The sequence below is a fragment of the Podarcis muralis genome, chromosome 11 (genome assembly GCF_964188315.1).
Source record: "Podarcis muralis chromosome 11, rPodMur119.hap1.1, whole genome shotgun sequence".
Lineage (NCBI taxonomy): Eukaryota > Metazoa > Chordata > Lepidosauria > Squamata > Lacertidae > Podarcis > Podarcis muralis.
The window spans coordinates 25,393,649-25,411,449 of record NC_135665.1 but is presented as its reverse complement, the minus strand read 5'-3'; the positions used below and the strand labels follow the sequence as shown (position 1 = coordinate 25,411,449).

The 17,801-nt window shown below is 39.8% G+C and overlaps 1 protein-coding gene across 2 annotated transcripts in view; it reads left to right on the top strand.

Annotated features, from left to right (window-relative positions):
• FER (FER tyrosine kinase) overlaps positions 1 to 17,503 on the top strand; it is a 163,888-nt gene extending 146,385 nt beyond the window's left edge. For both annotated transcript variants that reach the window (XM_028749596.2, XM_077936150.1), the window contains exons 19-20: positions 5,253 to 5,375; positions 9,888 to 17,503. In XM_028749596.2, the coding sequence (XP_028605429.2) occupies positions 5,253 to 5,375; positions 9,888 to 10,033 (269 nt within the window). In that variant the 3' untranslated portion in view covers positions 10,034 to 17,503. The remainder of the gene's footprint in view (positions 1 to 5,252; positions 5,376 to 9,887) is intronic.
• The last annotated feature ends 298 nt before the right edge of the window (positions 17,504 to 17,801 follow it).

Below are 17,801 nucleotides of genomic sequence, written 5' to 3'. Positions count from 1 at the left end.
GTGTGCTTTCATAAAATCTAATTAGGGAATGATTTTAAATACACATTTCTTTGCAAGTTATAACTATGTGTGACACATTTCCAATGTTATGTTTTTACTCACATGACTGACTTGCAGGAGCAATACTTGGAGTAAAACTGTACTATGGGAAGCAGTTCAATGTATTAAATGTAGGGATCAGCATTTACATGATGTTGCATTTTGAGGGATTTCAAAGCTGAAGACATGGACCCAAATACTTAGAGTTGTTTTTGAGATGTTCTAAACAATATTATATCCCTGGTCCAAACTACAGTGCTTTTGTGATTCTTAGTTTTCTCGGAACATTTGTATAACTTTGTTCATTACAGTGGTACCTCGGGTTACAGACGCTTCAGGTTACATACACATCAAGTTACAGACTCCGCTAACCCAGAAATAGTACCTCGGGTTAAGAACTTTGCTTCAGGATGAGAACAGAAATTGTGCTCCGGCGGCGCGGCGGCAGCAGGAGGCCCCATTAGCTAAAGTGGTGTTTCAGGTTAAGAACAGTTTCAGGTTAAGAACAGACCTCCAGAACGAATTAAGTACTTAACCCGAGGTACCACTGTATATTCTCATGGTTCTAGCATAGCTTTATCAATTTTCTATGTCACTAATGCATACCACGCAAGTATATTATTGCCATGCTTTGGGGGCCTTGCTGAGAAAGGTAATTGAGTCCAGATAACTAACACTTACCTAAGAAATGTATTACTTATAACTAGTGTCCCCAAATGTTTTTAATGGAAGGTGTTAAATTAGTAGATGCCAAGCTCTAAAAGGAGAATATATGCAGACTTACAAGAACAATCACACTACCAGCAGCACAGCGAATGTCCATAATTGCTCTTTATCAACCTGGTAGCCTAATTTAAAACAGCATGAAATGATATTTAGTTTTAAATGCAAACAGAACTTTCTGAGGTCAGAACAGTTAGCATAACCCCAGCTGTCAGTAACATTTATATGTATTTCATTTAGGCTGGTAATGAGCAACATACCTCGTCTTTAAAATATTAAATATTTAGCAGCTGGAAATAGTGTACCACTGGGGGGAAAAAAACTTCAGTACTTAGAGGCAGGGGTGACAAGGGAGATTTTAAAACTCTAAAGCGGAAAAGATTGCATACCCTCCAACATTTTTCAGCAGGAAATCGGGTCCAGTTATGCCTTGTAAATTCTGAAAAAACCACTCCCCCTCCTCATTTGGAAAGAGTACAAAACCTGATGAACATTCCTAGTTGCGATCATATGTCAACCTGTGAGGTACCTGCAATTTGTGAAAGAGAAGATGAGGTTCACAGCATCAAGAATATTTACGGACATGTGAACTTGCTTCTTCAGACACGCCCCCCCCCCCCCACAGGTCAAACAAAACATCACACAACAAAGTGTAGTTGGTTCCATGACCAGCACAAGTACATTGCCCTTGGAGCAGCCATGGGTAAGATTGAAGTGCTCCTGGTGGAAAAATCTTGCATCTACTATATGTTACATATAGGGCCAGATTTAGGTTTGATGAGGCACTAAGCTACTGAAGGTTATGGGGCCCTTTATATGTCCAGCTGTCTGTTGTCAACAACAAATTGTCACTGTTTTTTTGTGTTAAATATATGCTATATGGTCATTTATGGACCTAATAGGTATCTACAGCCATTTGCACATAACAAAATAGGTATTTTATCAAAGTAATTGTTGAACTGAAATACAATTAAGAAGTATATTAATAGTGAAATTGGGGGGGGGGGCAAGAGAGTGGGGCCCTAAGCTATAGCTCGTTTAGCTTATACATAAATCCGGCACTGGTTACATAGGTAGTCACATAGGTAGTCTCTTGGTTGTTCCGTGCACCTGCCACTCTTCCACTGCTTATGTGACTGGTTTCAAAAGGACCTCTGCTGTGGAAGAAGAGGACAAGCTGGCTGACTTAGAAGGCAAATTCATAGCTGTCAACTTTCCCTTTTTTTTGCGGGAAATTCCCTTATTCCAGCACCATTTCCCGCTGCTTCCCGCTACTATCCTGGATTGTTAGATATCCTGTAGACTGTCCCCAGGACAGGTGAGGCTGCTGATCCCTTATTTTCGAGGCTGCTGATCCCTTATTTTCAAATCTGAAAGTTGACAGCTATGGGCAAACTCCCTCATGGAGGGTACTGTAGGGAATCAAAATAGGTGTACAGGAATTTTGACCTTTTCACAGCTGGTATCTAATAGTGTTTTCCAAAGAAGCTGGATGCTTCATCTCTAGACTTTGAACTTAAAGCCAGGGCTCTAATCAATACAGTCCCATCCTGTTCTGCGGAGATATGATGGCAGCAATCAAATAAATTGTCTGAAGCACCCATAGCAATTGCAGGCAGATGACTCAAAGATACAGGTGATGCCATAATGTCTGCTATGGAAGTATAAGAGGCTCTGTGGTGTACTATAGAGATGGTGAAACCCCCAAATCAACTCAGAATGCTGGCCCTAACTAAATGCGTGTCATTTAACCGCAGTATAGGATTTAAGGGGGGACAACAGTGGGTAGCACCTTGTATCTGATTTGATTTTGATGTAATGGTGTGCAAATCGATTGATTTCAATCAATCAGCTGGTTTCAATGTGGAGCACAGGGATGATGATTCCTTCACTTGTCATTGACTTAGGGGAGGGTCTTCCCACCTGACCCTGAGCCACAAGAGGCTCTGTTGCCTTAAACAGCTCAGGACCGCAATACCTCAGGGACCGCCTCTTCCCACATAAACTTACCTGGATCTGCAATCATCTTTTGTCTTTTTTTATTTATTAAATTTTTATACCTCCCTTCATCTGAAGATCTCAGGGTGGGTCACAGCATAAAAATACAAGACAAAAACACAAAATACATAACAAGAACAAACCTTCCCCTTCTTCATGTGCCTCCTCCTTGAGACAGCGGCAACACAAAAATTGTCCTTTTCTGCGGTGGCTCCCTGCTTGCAGAATGCTCTCCCCAGAAAGGCTCGCCTGGGGCCTTTGTTACATATCTTTAGGAGCTATGCAAAAATATTCCTCTTCTCCCAAGCCTATGGCTAATTCAGCAAGCTGTGGCCTTTTAAACTGCCAGGGGAGCGGGGGGGGGGGCGTTGTTTTTGTTTGTTACTGTGGTATGTATTTCTGTGTTTTCATATTGTAAACTGCCCTGTGATGTTCAGGTGAAGGACGGCATAGAAATGTAAAAAAATAATACATAATGTTAAAGTGCTGGTTCTCTGGTGCAGGGGTAGCATAGCTACAACTTTCCATAAGCCCCAGTCAGCACAGTCAGTGATCAGGGATGCTTGGAGTAAGGGCATCAAGCTCAACAAATGAAACCTGTTACAGATAGGTAGCCGTGTTGGTCTGCCATAGTCAAAAAAAAAAAAAAAAAATCCTTCCAGTAGCACCTTAAAGACCAACTAAGTTAGTTCTTGGTATGAGCTTTCGTGTGCATGCACACGAAAGCTCATACCAAGAACTAACTTAGTTGGTCTTTAAGGTGCTATTGGAAGAAATGAAACCTGGTTAGTCTTGGCGTAGCCTATAATTTAAAGCTTGAGGAATGATGTTTGCCTTTTCACTACCCCTTGCTGAAATACAAGAAGACCTATCCTTATTGGCATTGTGCTGGCTTTTGACGATACATCTGTTTAAACTGGCAGTTCACTGATCTCTGAACCTAGATCCCCCTTCTTAATTATCGTGTTGTTTTAATGGAATCATTTTGCTGCATATTTTACTTACGGTTTAAACTTTAATGTTTTAATGGGATTGTTTTAGTGTGTACTTTAACTGTGTGTTTTAATTATGGGTGCTTATATTTTAATGCCTGTGTAATTAGTTTTTAAACTTGTAAATTCCTTGGAAGCCTATATTGGCATTAAGGAGTTAATTAATTAATTAATTAATTAATTAATTAATATCTGGTGTGTACCACATTGGCTGCTTTGCTCTGCAGTGCTGAGGATATATACCTCTCCGGAGATTATTCAAAATGCCAACAAAACCAGTTCTGGAAATATATTTTACATAACTTTTTTTAAAAATGGAATAAGAGAAAAAAATATGCTGTGCTTCATAGTCTTGTGTATGCATGATCAGTTGCTATTAATGGCAATACATTAAGTCCTCTAGCTTCTAAATTTTGTGGACACCGCCTTCCCCAAAAAGTGGGTATTGGCGATAGGCTGATAGCTGTTGTAATCCGGGTGGGTCCAGAGCCAGTTTGTTTAGGAGCTAGTTGTACCACTGCCTCTTTCAGTGCAGCAGGGACCACCCATCCCCTCTTGCAGCAAAGTGTTAACCACACTCTGGACCCAGACAGTGAACCCCCCCTTTTGCTAGATTTGATAAGCCAAGAGGGACAGGGGGCACATGGTCAAATGCATTGCTGGCAGCATCTTGTGCTCATCAACTTATTGCATAAGGCGAAACTGACCCCAGAAAAGGTCCTTGATAGCAGCACTAGGTACCCACTGTCACAAGTAGGTTCTGTGCATTCACAGTTGTATACGGAGAACTTGTGTCACGCTAAATATTCTGTGTAAGGGGTTGACAAGCCCAAGGTTTTTTCTCCATGAAAGGAACATGCCAGGGCCATGTGCACCTGCTAGCTTTCATGTTATTTCTGAAACTGGGATGTCTGACGCTCAAGGAAAGACCATGTCCCAGATACACCAATACACTTATTCATCATGAGAATGTTGCAGGGCAGTATTCCATCCCTACTTTGATAAAGTACAATCGCTGGTTTCAGGAGAGGTTTCTTTAAAAAAAAATGTACACATCAACGAAAAGCAACAAAGCAGGCATAGGCAAACCCGGCCCTCCAGATGTTTTGGGACTACAATTCCCATCATCCCTGACCACTGGTCCTGTTAGCTAGGGATGATGGGAATTGTAGTCCAAAAACCTCTGGAGTTTGCCTATGCCCGGCAACAAAGGGATGTTTTAATGTCTTGTATTTAGGATCTGATTCCCCAAGTAGAGAACACATACACATAGCATAATTTGCAAGGATGTGCCCAGTCATGAGATTGCAAAATAGATGCAAAGGAACTAACCAGGCTCCCTAGTGTCATCTGTTTCCTTGTCTTTTATTTTGGCACAACTGTGGACCACTGTAAACTTACCACAGCTTCAAACGTAAGCATTTCATGTATTGGCAGAATTACTGTACCATCTCCTTATTGCCTATCCTCTCTCTATTTTTATTTTTATTTTTCTGGTAGGGCGATACACATCTGAAAGTGATGTGTGGAGTTATGGAATTTTCCTCTGGGAGACCTTCAGTTTAGGTGTCTGTCCATACCCAGGAATGACTAATCAGCAAGCACGGGAACAAGTGGAGAAAGGTAATTGCTGCATGTCACACCATTTATGATTAATTCCATCGAAGACTAAGAATTCTTTGTAATGCTTTGTGCGCCTTGGATGTATCAGACTCAGGGCAAAGGTCTCTGATGTGAAGAAATTCCAATCTAACTACGAAGTTTCCAAATAGGGATAGATCATCATGAGAAATAACATTATTGAAACATTACAGAAGGTTTTGTGTTAGCTGATTATTTTGGTCTTTGATTTCTGTTTTGTAGAAATGGGTGGCCAGTGACTAATAATTAAAAGTCTGATAATTAAAAACTTTATGCCATAAGAACTATCCAGGAGCTGGTTTCAATATGGGAAGCGTATGAGGAGCTGGCCTCTGGCTCAAGAAAGCTATGTTGCAATAAATTTATTGGATTTTCAGTTGCCACAAGACTGTGGTCCTTTTCCCTAATACCTTTAAATAAAATCTAAGGCAAAGGACCCTTAGTGATGTTGATCAAGTGCAGCCTCCAGCTGGACCAATGTCATTCAAATATTGTGTAGGTCAGGTCAGAAAAATGAGAAGTAATGAAAATACAAAGTGGGAATAGCGTAGAATGATATGTGGCTTAACTTAACATCTTATTCACACATACATTTAGCGGAATGCGAATTGTTCACCTGAAAGGGTGGGAAGGACCTATTTAGTTGGCTCTGTTCATTTGGGTCCAGAATTCAGTTGCATTCTCCTGTGACCTAGGATTTCATCATGATAGAAGTGGCTTCCGTGATGGTAATAGCATGTATGAATTTGGCCCAAGGCACACAAACTACCTGAACAGAATGCTCTGTGTAATAAAGTTAGTTATAACTGATTTAAATCTCCTTTAGCATTTTCTTCGTTAAATGTCTATATGACCTGATATGAAAGGGATAAATGGATCTAGCTCAGTTTGGCAGAGGGACACATATCAGCATGAGTCTTGTTCCTCAGGCATTGGGAATTCTAGTTCCACCTTCCTTACCTCCATCAAGCTGCTACTTCTTGGGCCTCATTAAAAGAACTGTCCTTTTGTGGTGGAACTCACCAACACATTACTAATCCTTTCCTTAAGATCCTCATTGCAAAAATCAACAATATGCCCATAGATTTTTGAAGCAGTTTACTATATTTGAGGGGGACGTGGGTAGCGCTGTGGGTAAAAGCCTCAGCGCCTAGGGCTTGCCGATCGAAAGGTCGGCGGTTCGAATCCCCGCGGCAGGGTGCGCTCCCGTTGTTTGGTCCCAGCGCCTGCCAACCTAGCAGTTCGAAAGCACCCCCGGGTGCAAGTAGATAAATAGGGACTGCGGGAAGGTAAACGGCGTTTCCGTGTGCTGCGCTGGCTCGCCACATGCAGCTTTGTCACGCTGGCCACGTGACACGGAAAGTGTCTCCGGACAGCGCTGGCCCCCGGCCTCTTAAGTGAGATGGGCGCACAACCCTAGAGTCTGTCAAGACTGGCCCGTACGGGCAGGGGTACCTTTACCTTTTTTTTACTATCTTTGAGATAATAAAACATGCAGCCTGTTCCTTCCAGCCTTGCCAGTCATAGTTAGTTTAGAGTGACCAGTGACTCTGCCTCCTAGGAAGATTTTTCATGTTTGAGCAGCAGGGGAAAGGTGCTGTAAGCTGATTGAGGAAAGAAAACAATTTGCTGTGTGCAAGAAGAGTCAAATTCAGAATGAGATTGGGTAGGAGAGAGAAACCTGATTAGAAATGCTTGAAGCTAGAAGAAAGAAAGAGCAGGAAGCATAAGGAAACATCAGGAAAGGTGAAGGTCTGATTAAGGCTGCAGTCCTGTGCATACTTTCCTGAGAGTTGTTCAGATGAAATCAGTAAAACTTCAGAATAAATCCCCAAAGGAAAGGCAGGCAGTCACAATGTAAAGATAATGATAAAGGTAAAGGTAAAGGTAGCCCTGCCCGTACGGGCCAGTCTTGACAGACTCTAGGGTTGTGCGCCCATCTCACTCAAGAGGCCGGGGGCCAGCGCTGTCCGCAGACACTTCCGGGTCACGTGGCCAGCATGACAAGCTGCATCTGGCAAGCCAGCACAGCACACGGAAACGCTGTTTACCTTCCCGCCAGTAAGCGGTCCCTATTTATCTACTTGCACCCGGGGGTGCTTTCGAACTGCTAGGTTGGCAGGCACTGGGACCGAGCAGCGGGAGCGCACCCCGCCGCGGGGATTCGAACTGCCGACCTTTCGATCGGCAAGCCCTAGGCGCTGAGGCTTTTACCCACAGCGCCACCTGCGTCCCCAAAGATAATGATATCAGAAGCTAAAACCTGTATCAGGAAGCAGCAAAAGAACCCAAAATTCCAATTAACGCTTAGGTAAACATTAATTTTAATCCAGAGGGGTAGCCAGGTTAGTCTGTTACAGGAAAAGCAGAAAACAATTTTGTGGCACCTTAAAGACTAATAAGCAGAGCAGTCAATACACAAAAGATGAAATGGACATCCGAAATGGCAATATTAAAACACAACAACCAAGGGGGTGGTCATTTTAGCCTCCCAGAACACTCTGTAGATGACCTTGAAGTGGCCATACCAGTTCAAAGGAACTTCAAAGGGAGGCTTAACATGAAACCACTAAATAAAAAGTAAAAAATGTCCACAGTTAATTGTGTAATTATCATTGTACTTTTCTGCATTTCATTTCCCGCTACCCTCTACTATTTACAGCCTAATGCTAACCACCTCCCCGCCAAAAAAAGTCCTGTGTATGCATACCTGTAACTGAGGATAATATTTCATACCACTGATGAAGTGTACTGTAGTCCACAAAAGCTTATGCCATAATAAATTTGTTAGGGTGGAATTTCTAAAGAAAACTTACCGTATTTTTCGCTCCATAAGACGCACCAGATCACAAGATGCACCTAGTTTTTGGAGGAGGAAAACAAGAAAAAAAATATTCTGAATCTCTGAAGCCAGAACAGCAAGAGGGATCGCTGCGCAGTGAAAGCAGCAATCCCTCTTGCTGTTCTGACTTCTGTGATAGCTGCGCAGCCTGCATTCGCTCCATAAGACGCACACACATTTCCCCTTACTTTTTAGGAGGGAAAAAGTGAGTCTTATAGAGCAAAAAATACAGTATTTTACAGTAAACAAAAACAAACAAGACATCAAGCTAATAATAATGGTAGCCATGAGAAGAATAAACTTACAAGATAATAAAATAAGAATCATATTAATACAGTGATACCTTGGTTCTCAAACGCCTTGGTACTCAAACAACTTGGAACCCAAACACTGCAAACCCGGAAGTTAAGTGTTTTGAACTTTTTTTGGAAACCGAAAATGCTCTGTTTTGAGTGTTACACTTCTGTTTTGAGTGCCACATTTCCATTTTGAGTGTTGAGTTGAGGTCTGTCTGTTTTTGCTATTTATTTTGCATTTTTGTTTTTGCAGCTCTTTTTGTTTTGTTTTTGTGACTGTGTGGAACCTAGTTCAACTACTGATTGATTGATTGATTGTGTGACTGCAGTATACTGTTTATTGCTTTCATTTTATGGATCAATGGTTGTGTTAGATAGTAAAATTCATGCTAAATTGCTGTTTTAGGGGTTGTTTTGAAAAGTCTGGAACAGATTAATCCATTTTGCATTACTTTCTGTGGGAAAGTGTGCCTTGGTTTTGAAACGCTTTGGTTTTGGAACAGACTTCCGGAACGGATTAAGTTTGAGAACCAAGGTACCACTGTAACAGAAAGCTTAAAAAAGAATGAGTGGCATAAAATATATTTCATAGTGGAATGCAAGGTTCATATTTGTACAAAACATATCAAATAATCATGAATGTTGCCAAATAAACTCATAATTAATGGGAATGTGCCAACTATAAGATTGTCTTGTTATATAAATTGCAAACTGCCCCCAAATCGGAGGGGTCCACATCACCCCTGGCGATACGTATTTTATGAGCCAGTTTTCAGAAATGACAGTGCACACCGTTAGGGCAGTAGTCAACTAAATAAATGTGTGAGAAGAATGACTTCCGCTTGCAAAACAGGACTTTCACCATCTCCAAATCTGCTTCAGAAAGTTGGAGAGAAACCTAGAACAGATTGAGGGATGAACAGGGGGCAAGGGGAATCCTGCTGCAGAAGTGAAAGTCACTTTGCTTGCACAAAGCACTACTAACCACTACGTTAAATACAACCCTTAGTCTTTAAGGTGCCACAAAACCATCTATTGATTGTATTAATCCTCCATTTTGTGGGTCTTGCCAGATGGATTTAAGAACATGGAGCCAATATTTGGTGCAACAAAATGATCTACATGCCCAGACAATGAAACATTTTTCTCAATCAGGTTTTTGTGCCATTCATATTCCAGTCTTGCAGACTGGTGTGGTGTGAAAATTCTTTAAATGTATTCAAATCCAGCACACAAATATTCTTCGTGAATCAAGTCTGAGGAAGTTTGGTTTGTCACTGAATTTTTAATTGTGGTTTTTCCCCCCTTTTGCTTCTCAATGGTCATCTTCTTTCCATGTCTTTCTTAATACGGTAGGCTATCGAATGTCAGCACCTCAGAAGTGCCCAGAGGAAATCTATAAAATAATGCAACGGTGTTGGGATTACAATCCTGAAATGAGACCGAAATTCAGCGAAATTCACAAAGAGCTCTCTGCATTGAAAAAGAAAGTGGCCTCATGAGAAGTTAACAGGACTCAAAACTAGAGGACTCTTTTCTCTTTTCCCAGAAAAGTAATATTTTATGTCATGAACACTACACTTTTATACATTTCTTTCAATATTCTTCTAGAATTCTTTTTTAAAAACAAAAAAAAAAAAAACGGTTTGTATTCAAGTGTGCCAGGCTGAAAATGTCAAAGATATCTATGTTAAAGAGAGAGAGCTCTGCCAAATGCTTTATATCTGATCACAGTGATGCTGTCATTTAGGTTATATGTAAATAGACAACATATAGTATGTGTATAGGTTTTGTGTTTTTTTAAAAGAACTCTGGCTGCTTTCTATTAGCGAGATAACTCCCTAATCTTTTTTTTCTGGGCTTTACCTCTGCTTTGATTCCAAGTCCACACAGTGCATGCCAGGTGGTTTATGCACAAAGGCAGGCACATTTTTGTTACCTCCGTTTAAAAGAATATACAATATAATGCTCTGAAAACAAACAAAAATACCAGCTAACACAGCCTTGGATTTATGTGTATTCTTACTCTAAAAGATCTTGTTTGAACAGTTTGATTACAGAATGGAACTGCATGCATATATTTCTAGCAGATATTTCATGACAGTAAATATTCCCTATACCCCTCCAATTTTTTAAACCAAGAAAAAGTAGGCACAATTCACAAAGCGCAAATCTATATGGTCTGGCTGTTATGGGGGGTGGGGGGTGGAGCACAGAATAAATCCAGTTGTGAGCCTTATGTATGATGCATCTATCAGGAAAACACTGTAGATGATCTGTTTTTCAGAAGGATGAGCTGCAGCAGTGCATATTTGTTCTTGAATGTGTGCATTCAGAAGTGCTGTCTGCAAGAAACATGTTTGAGAAGGAGAGTGGCATATCATGAAGGTAACCAGTAACACTGAATTTGGATGGGGAAGGGGAAGTGACTTACTCAATTGATCTTTGGAAGATTTGTGAATTGATGTTCCTGTTCAATATGCAGCTGAAGCAAAGAAAAAAGGAAGAAATGTATTTCATGTACACTTTCCAAAGGGGGAATGTATTTTTCAGTAGCAGAGAGCAGGGGGTGGGATCCTAATGGCGGGGAAACTAACAAGGAAATGTTACCTTCTGTATATAGTATCTGGCACACTGAACAAACTACAAAGTCGAAACATTAAGTTAAGTTCCCTAATTATGCTCTGATTCTGCTGGGTTTATTCAGTTGACAAATTGCAAACTCCAAAATGACAAATGAGCATCAACATATTATTTCCAAGGTCTCCTACAATTAGACCCTTTCCGGGCTATTGTGTAAGTTGATGGTATGATCCTGACCTCTTGGATCTTCACTTGATGAGTCTTGTTGCAGGAGTTTCAACTTGTGCTGAAGAGGCAGCAAAATGATGGCCACAGTGTGTCGGCACATTGATCGTTTCCAGCCCAGGGGAATGGAGATGAGGAAATTAAAAAGCGTTTTGAGCCTCAAAACGGTATTCTTTTGTACAGTAGGACCAAGATGTAGGTGAAGTCTTTGACTGCTTTACATGTTACCTGTTTGGCTGACCCTGCTGGCCAGAACACATTTGCTCTTCTGTGTGTGTGTTTTTGTGATAGTACAGAGTGGTGATGTTGGGCAAGGTAAAGTATACTTGTAGTCTAGAAAAGTTGATGTCATTAACATGATGATAACTTTAATTGTTGGATTAAACAGTGGAGTCCATTGTAGATGGACTTGTTAGCAGTCTAGCACAGGGGTTTCCAGGTGATTCTTGCCTTATTACACCTTACTACACCAGGACAGGTCAATGAGTTCAGAATCTAATGGAGAAGGAGAGGGGGTGGGAAGAAAATACAGTGTTGCATAGGTTAGCCTGGCAGTTTCTTTATTTAGCAGTGGGCATGTGCTGATCTTTGTTCAACACAAATAGGAAATACTGTATTAGTTCATTATGGTGACCCTAAAGGGATCCACAACAGTGTGCCTTAATTCATTGGCATTGTTATCTAAAATGCACAAGGTCTGAATGCTATCACCACAAGGGAGAAAACACCACCAATCACCTAGCTTTAGGTCTTCATCTATGCATTCACGTAAGGGCAAGAATGTACCTTCTTTTATTCACTGTGTTCTTAATTTTTGTCTTAAGTGTTAATATTTTTATATACGAGAGACTATACCATTTCTTTAAAGTCTTCTGAATGTACTCTTGTCTTTCAGCAATGAAAAGGACAGCTCTTTGTCTTAATTCAATTAGCAGGACTTTCTGTCCTGTTCTTGTACAGATGTAAAGGATAAACACTATTTATATTTCATTTATGTAAGCAGATTTGCAATTCATGTCAGACTGCTGCTCAAATTGAAAACCATTTTCCAAACATGGGATACCAGTAGCATTTAGAATTTGTTCTGGCTGTCCTAAAATCAGGGGTCAACTGAAGATCACTAACTAATGGGATATTGTTGGTTGACTGATAAAAAAAAGTAAGTGTAGTGTACTGGCAGTTTTCTTCACACCATCTTGTGAATCACTCTCTTAGAAAAAGACACCTGCCAATGCCTGTTGGAATTATGTATGTTAGGAAGTTAAATTCATTCCAGATGCATGCAGACATAAACTATTAGTTGCAAGGATTTGGTCAAAAGAACGAGGCTGTCTAATGCACCCCTGCTCAGTGAAGTTTATTAAAGCTGGGGAAACTGCATTTGAAGCTGCTTTCTTAATGAAGTAAAAACTTTGCATTATTATAAAATTGTTGTTTGTTACAGGATTTAAATAACTAGTCTCTTAGAACAAGATTAGAATCACACACACACACCCCAACCCTCTCTCTTGGGAATATGCAATATGAAATAAATATTGTCATTTATATCGTTCCGTAGCAGTGTACATTAATGGCCTTTGTAAGTGCTGTAATTGTGTTTATCTAGGAAGCAAGTTTGCTTCCACGTTAGCATTTCACAAATAAACCTTTAAAAAGATACAGCACAAAGTGCAATTTGGAACTTGGCAATTTGAGCCTCTTTGCCACAGTCACTTTTCATTTTTAATAAATATGATTTTTAAAAAGGAGTTTATAGTGCAAATTCTGAATGGAACTAGAATCTTGAACAAACAAATAAATTGCTATTAGGAGAATCAAAGGCTTCTTACATTTACTGAAATGTGCAATATTACAAAGATCTCTCTTCAAAAACACAGTGTGAGGGAACCTTTAACTGTCCTCACTCTTACAGTAATTTTCCAATGTACTATAGTCCCCAAATATTTGAAGCCTTTCATTTGATGTATGAAGTTATTTATAGATGCAGCAAATGCCAACTCTTTGCTTTTATAAATATTGAAGCAGATACTAGAACAATGTTGCCAAACAGCACTGTTTATGCAATAAGCCACTGGCTTGTTTGGTTAGAAAACAGCTGTAAGGAAGAAGAAAAAACACTTCAGTTGTTTTATTGTGTTTCTGTTTTTATCTTCTGGGTTATCAACTGACCATATTGGCTGGTGACCTTGGTTGGCATTATGTTGGCACTAAGTTACAGAAAGAAAGTAATAAAAAGCACAGACTGTTATCATGGCTGTTTTTATATATTTAAGCTGTTGGCTAACATTTTTTGTAGTTCATTTTGCTTTCAAAAAATTACCAAGAAGAACTTTTAACCCCACCCCTTTTAGCTGGATGAAAACATGGAGGTATGCAAGGGCTTTCATCAGAGACATAGCTTTCTTTCATATCGCTTGTGATGGCTCTTCCTCATGGCCAATATGTGTTTTTTAAATATCTGAATAGGTGCAATGTAAGGTGTTTTGACTTCCCATGCCTCTTTCTTTACAAAAAGCACTTATTGGGGACCCTGATCTGGATTAGGACTCTGGGAGAAGAGTTCATTCTTCTCTCATCCCTACAGAAGCTGAGTGGGGTAGGATGTACTTTCAAAAGGAAAATAGTGTGAGCTAAAGCAGGATTAATTCTTCCTTTCCCTTGTGCCATGGTCCCAATCCAAATCGAGGGAGGTTTTTAAAATGATTTTTTATTATTATTTTAGAGAACTATGGCCAGTCCCTAAACACCCTATTCTAAGCATACTATTAATGTAGCATATAGCTTTAGTTCTTACTAGATTGCTTTCTTAACTTGAATGAGAAAACAGGACTTTGGGGTTTTGTCATACAGCAATCTGGCCCTTGAATAACAAAATCAGATTCTCTATTAACCACAATAATTATATTCCTTTTGTCAGTCAAATAAACAAAGAGAGATACCTAAATCCGACTTCACTCTGAATAATTACCGTAAATGGACAAGAGATCATTTTTGAGCGCAAGAAGGCCAATAAACCCTGAAGCACAAAACCATACTTTTAAAGTTTGCCACTTCTTAGTTTTAGAAAATATTTGTTCTGATAAGTTTGGGGTTTTCTTTGTGGCCTTGTGTTACTTTTCTTCTGAGCTCAGCTATCTGCATGCACGTCCACCAGCGCCTGTTTTCTTGAAACCTAAGGCAGAAACTGGTTGAACTCTTGCCCAGACGTGGCTCTTTTCTCTCCTCAGATGTTAAAACGTTAGATCTTGAAACACTGAAAAATGTGCAGAAGGTCAGAGTGTACATAGCTAAAAGTTACATCTCTCCTTCCCTTTACAGCCGGCAACATGTTAGGCAGCATTTGTAAGCAAAAGAACTTTTCTTGTGTTCAGAAGAAAGTTATCAACAAGAAAGAAAGCAAAAGTAAAGGAGATCTAGATGGCTTTAAATGACCTTACAGTTTTAAAACTCATCATGCAGCAGTTGATACGATAAGATAAGCATGAACAGCATGTTCACTTTTTAGGGTGCTTTTTCCAAAATGTTCATCTTGGATCAAAAATATTTGCTGCCTTATATGCAGAAAACTACCATCTTGCTGGCATGCAAAATGTACTTGCTTCAGGCAGCAGTCTTTCTGAAGCCATTTCTTCTTCCCCCATTTTTTGGTGACAATAATAGGCCTGCTACATATGTTGTATATGTGCGCTTGGAAGAAAGGTACAGCCAGTCCCAGCTTTAGCTTTCATGGGTTTGTAAACCTACTGCCATCATACACACGCTGGATTGCATCCAAAGTTTCCCTTCTTCCAATGGAAGGCATTTTCCTCTAAAGGAAGGGAGCCTTTGGATGCTACCCATTCCAATGTGTGAAGAGGCCCTAAACTTTTTCATTAAAATCTTATGTGCGAAACCTCCTTCAGTAGTGATTGATCGTTATTAACTCCAAACCATTAACCTTGGTGCAGGGTCCAGAATGCTATGGAATCCTATCCCATCGCCCCTTGCATCTTCATTCAAAATATATTCCTGTAGGAATTTTGGGATTGATTTCTGCAGATAGTCACTTGAGGTAGGTCAGGCCACATGTTGTGAAAGTAGAAAAGGTTACGTCAAAGGAGTCAGCAAAGTTTTTTTAAACCTTTTATATATGGTCTCCAGGAAATGTAATGTTTTGGTTTGACACTAGCTTCCTAAATCTTGGGATTTGAAGATCTGCTTGGAGGCACAGCCCAAGGGGCTTGTGGACACTGAGTCAGGCTACTTCGTTGATCAGTTAAGAGCCCCAGATTGCATTGCAATTTGCTGTCAAAACTTTCATTTTGACAAGTAGTTTGTTTGTTCAGCAGGGGAAGCTGCAGTTTGATAAGCACAAGATCCATTAAGCGAATGGAACTAGTCTTGTAGGTTTGTTTGCTTTTTAATCCTGGCCTGTATTTCCAAATACATAATCTGGATACATATATTAAAGACCCTTAACCTAAATATTCTGGATTGTTTATGGGAAATGCATAAATAAATATAGAATCGGCACGGAAAATAATATTGGAAGAAAACTGCATAACTTAATGAAAATATGATGTGCAGCTACCCTTCTATGCCCTCAACAGTTAATCTTAGGTTTACAAAAGATTCCCTTATTGCAGAGGAATTGTCCAGCTAAGGTAACGGTTTCTTTAAATAGAACTTTGGGGCCTTGCATCATACAATCAACTATGTATGTTCTGCAGAACCTGCATAAAATACAATTTGACAAAAAGGGTGGATAAAATGTGCAAGACAGCTAAACCATGTGATAGGTTTATCACTAGGAAGTGGGGACCAGCCGAACTCCTGTAATTACTGGCAGGTTTGTATCTTTTGGTGTTATTTTAGCTCTGATTGCAAAATACAGACTTCCTCGTTCTGCAGAAATAGGGCGCCGAGTACATCAAGGGAAGACGGAGAAGCCCTCTAGCAATGCCATTAACAATCCAAACCAAGGGGAGCTGCGTGTAAGAAAAACAACTTTCTAAAGCAAGAAAAGGAGGCCAATGCTGTGATTAGTTTACAGAAGGAAGGTACATCTTCAAAGTGAGAAATGTAAGAGCCAGAAGAAACATATCAGAGTAGGTGATCTCAAATGTATCAAGGAATAGCACAGGAAATTATTCTTTTTTTGGAGGAGGGGAGTATTCATAGAAGTACAAGGCAGAAAAGAAAGAAAGAAACAGGCTTCCAGCTGTATAGACAAGCAGGATAATCAAGATTTTTATGTACAGTCAAATCCTGCCCGTATGTTATCCCACGGCTGGTCTTAGGGGAATACCAGGAACATATTACTGGTTTAACTCTGTGCCATCTGCAGCAGACCTTCTTCCACCATAACTTTCTTTCACAAAGATTGGTGACTCATGCCTGTGCTTATTAGAACTGAGTCCTTTCTCTCTTTGATGCTAAAGCAATTGCAAGGTCACATGGCTAGGCAAGGAGGATTCCACCCCCGCCCCCATGGTTGATTTGACAGCCCAGAACTAGGTTTACTAATTTTTTAGCTGTTCCCATGAAGTTGAGTAAGGTCATAGGGGCTCATTGTCAAACCAGAGTAGAATAATTTTAGATATATTGAGTAGACGCTGCAATTGTTTACAGCTTTTTACATATATGTATTTTGGTGTGGCTTTGAGTCTTTTTCTCTCCTTTTTTTTTTTTTTTTTAGTTAGTGCCAATATATGCACCAGCAGGTTTAATATCAGGTAAAGCACCTTTTATGCTCTTTTGTTGTCTAAAAATAATATATTTGTGAAACACATTGATAATACATAACACTGGAAAGGGTTGCATCTTCCCAAAAAGTACAGGTGCTTTAAAAAAAAGGGAGGAAAGGGAAGCTTTCCTGGCTTTTAACAAGAGTCAAAATGATAGCTTATGTATACTTATTAGTTACCTGTTCTTTGTAATTTTAACAGATCTACATTTTATCTTTTATTTATTTGCCTTTTTTATATTCCTATTTGAACTGAAGTTAACCTTATTTCACTTTCCTAGCCTGTTTTGTTTATATAAAAAAAGGGATCTTCTGTGTTCTTAGAAAATCTGCAAATAGTTTTGAATGGCCTCTTTCTCTTTGGACCAATTACCACTAACAGGTCAGCAAGACCTCTTTTTTTTTACTGTATTCTTTCAATAAATGTACAATATTTGTATTGGATGTGTCTCAAATTTTGTTTGATGCTCAGGGGTTAATTTTACTCTTTTTCTTCCTCATTTAGATAAATTGTACATTATACAAACACTAATAAATGCTAGTCACCCAGTTCTCAGAATTTGCTGTTGGGGAGGGCGGAGGAATTATGAGAGAACAAATATTACGTTGTAGAGTACAGTCATACCTCAGAAGTCGAATGCCTACAAGTCGGAACGTTTTGGCTCCCGAACCAAGTGTTCCAGTTTGCAAACGTTCTTTTGGAACCTGAACATCTGACGTGGGTTCCGTGGGTTGCG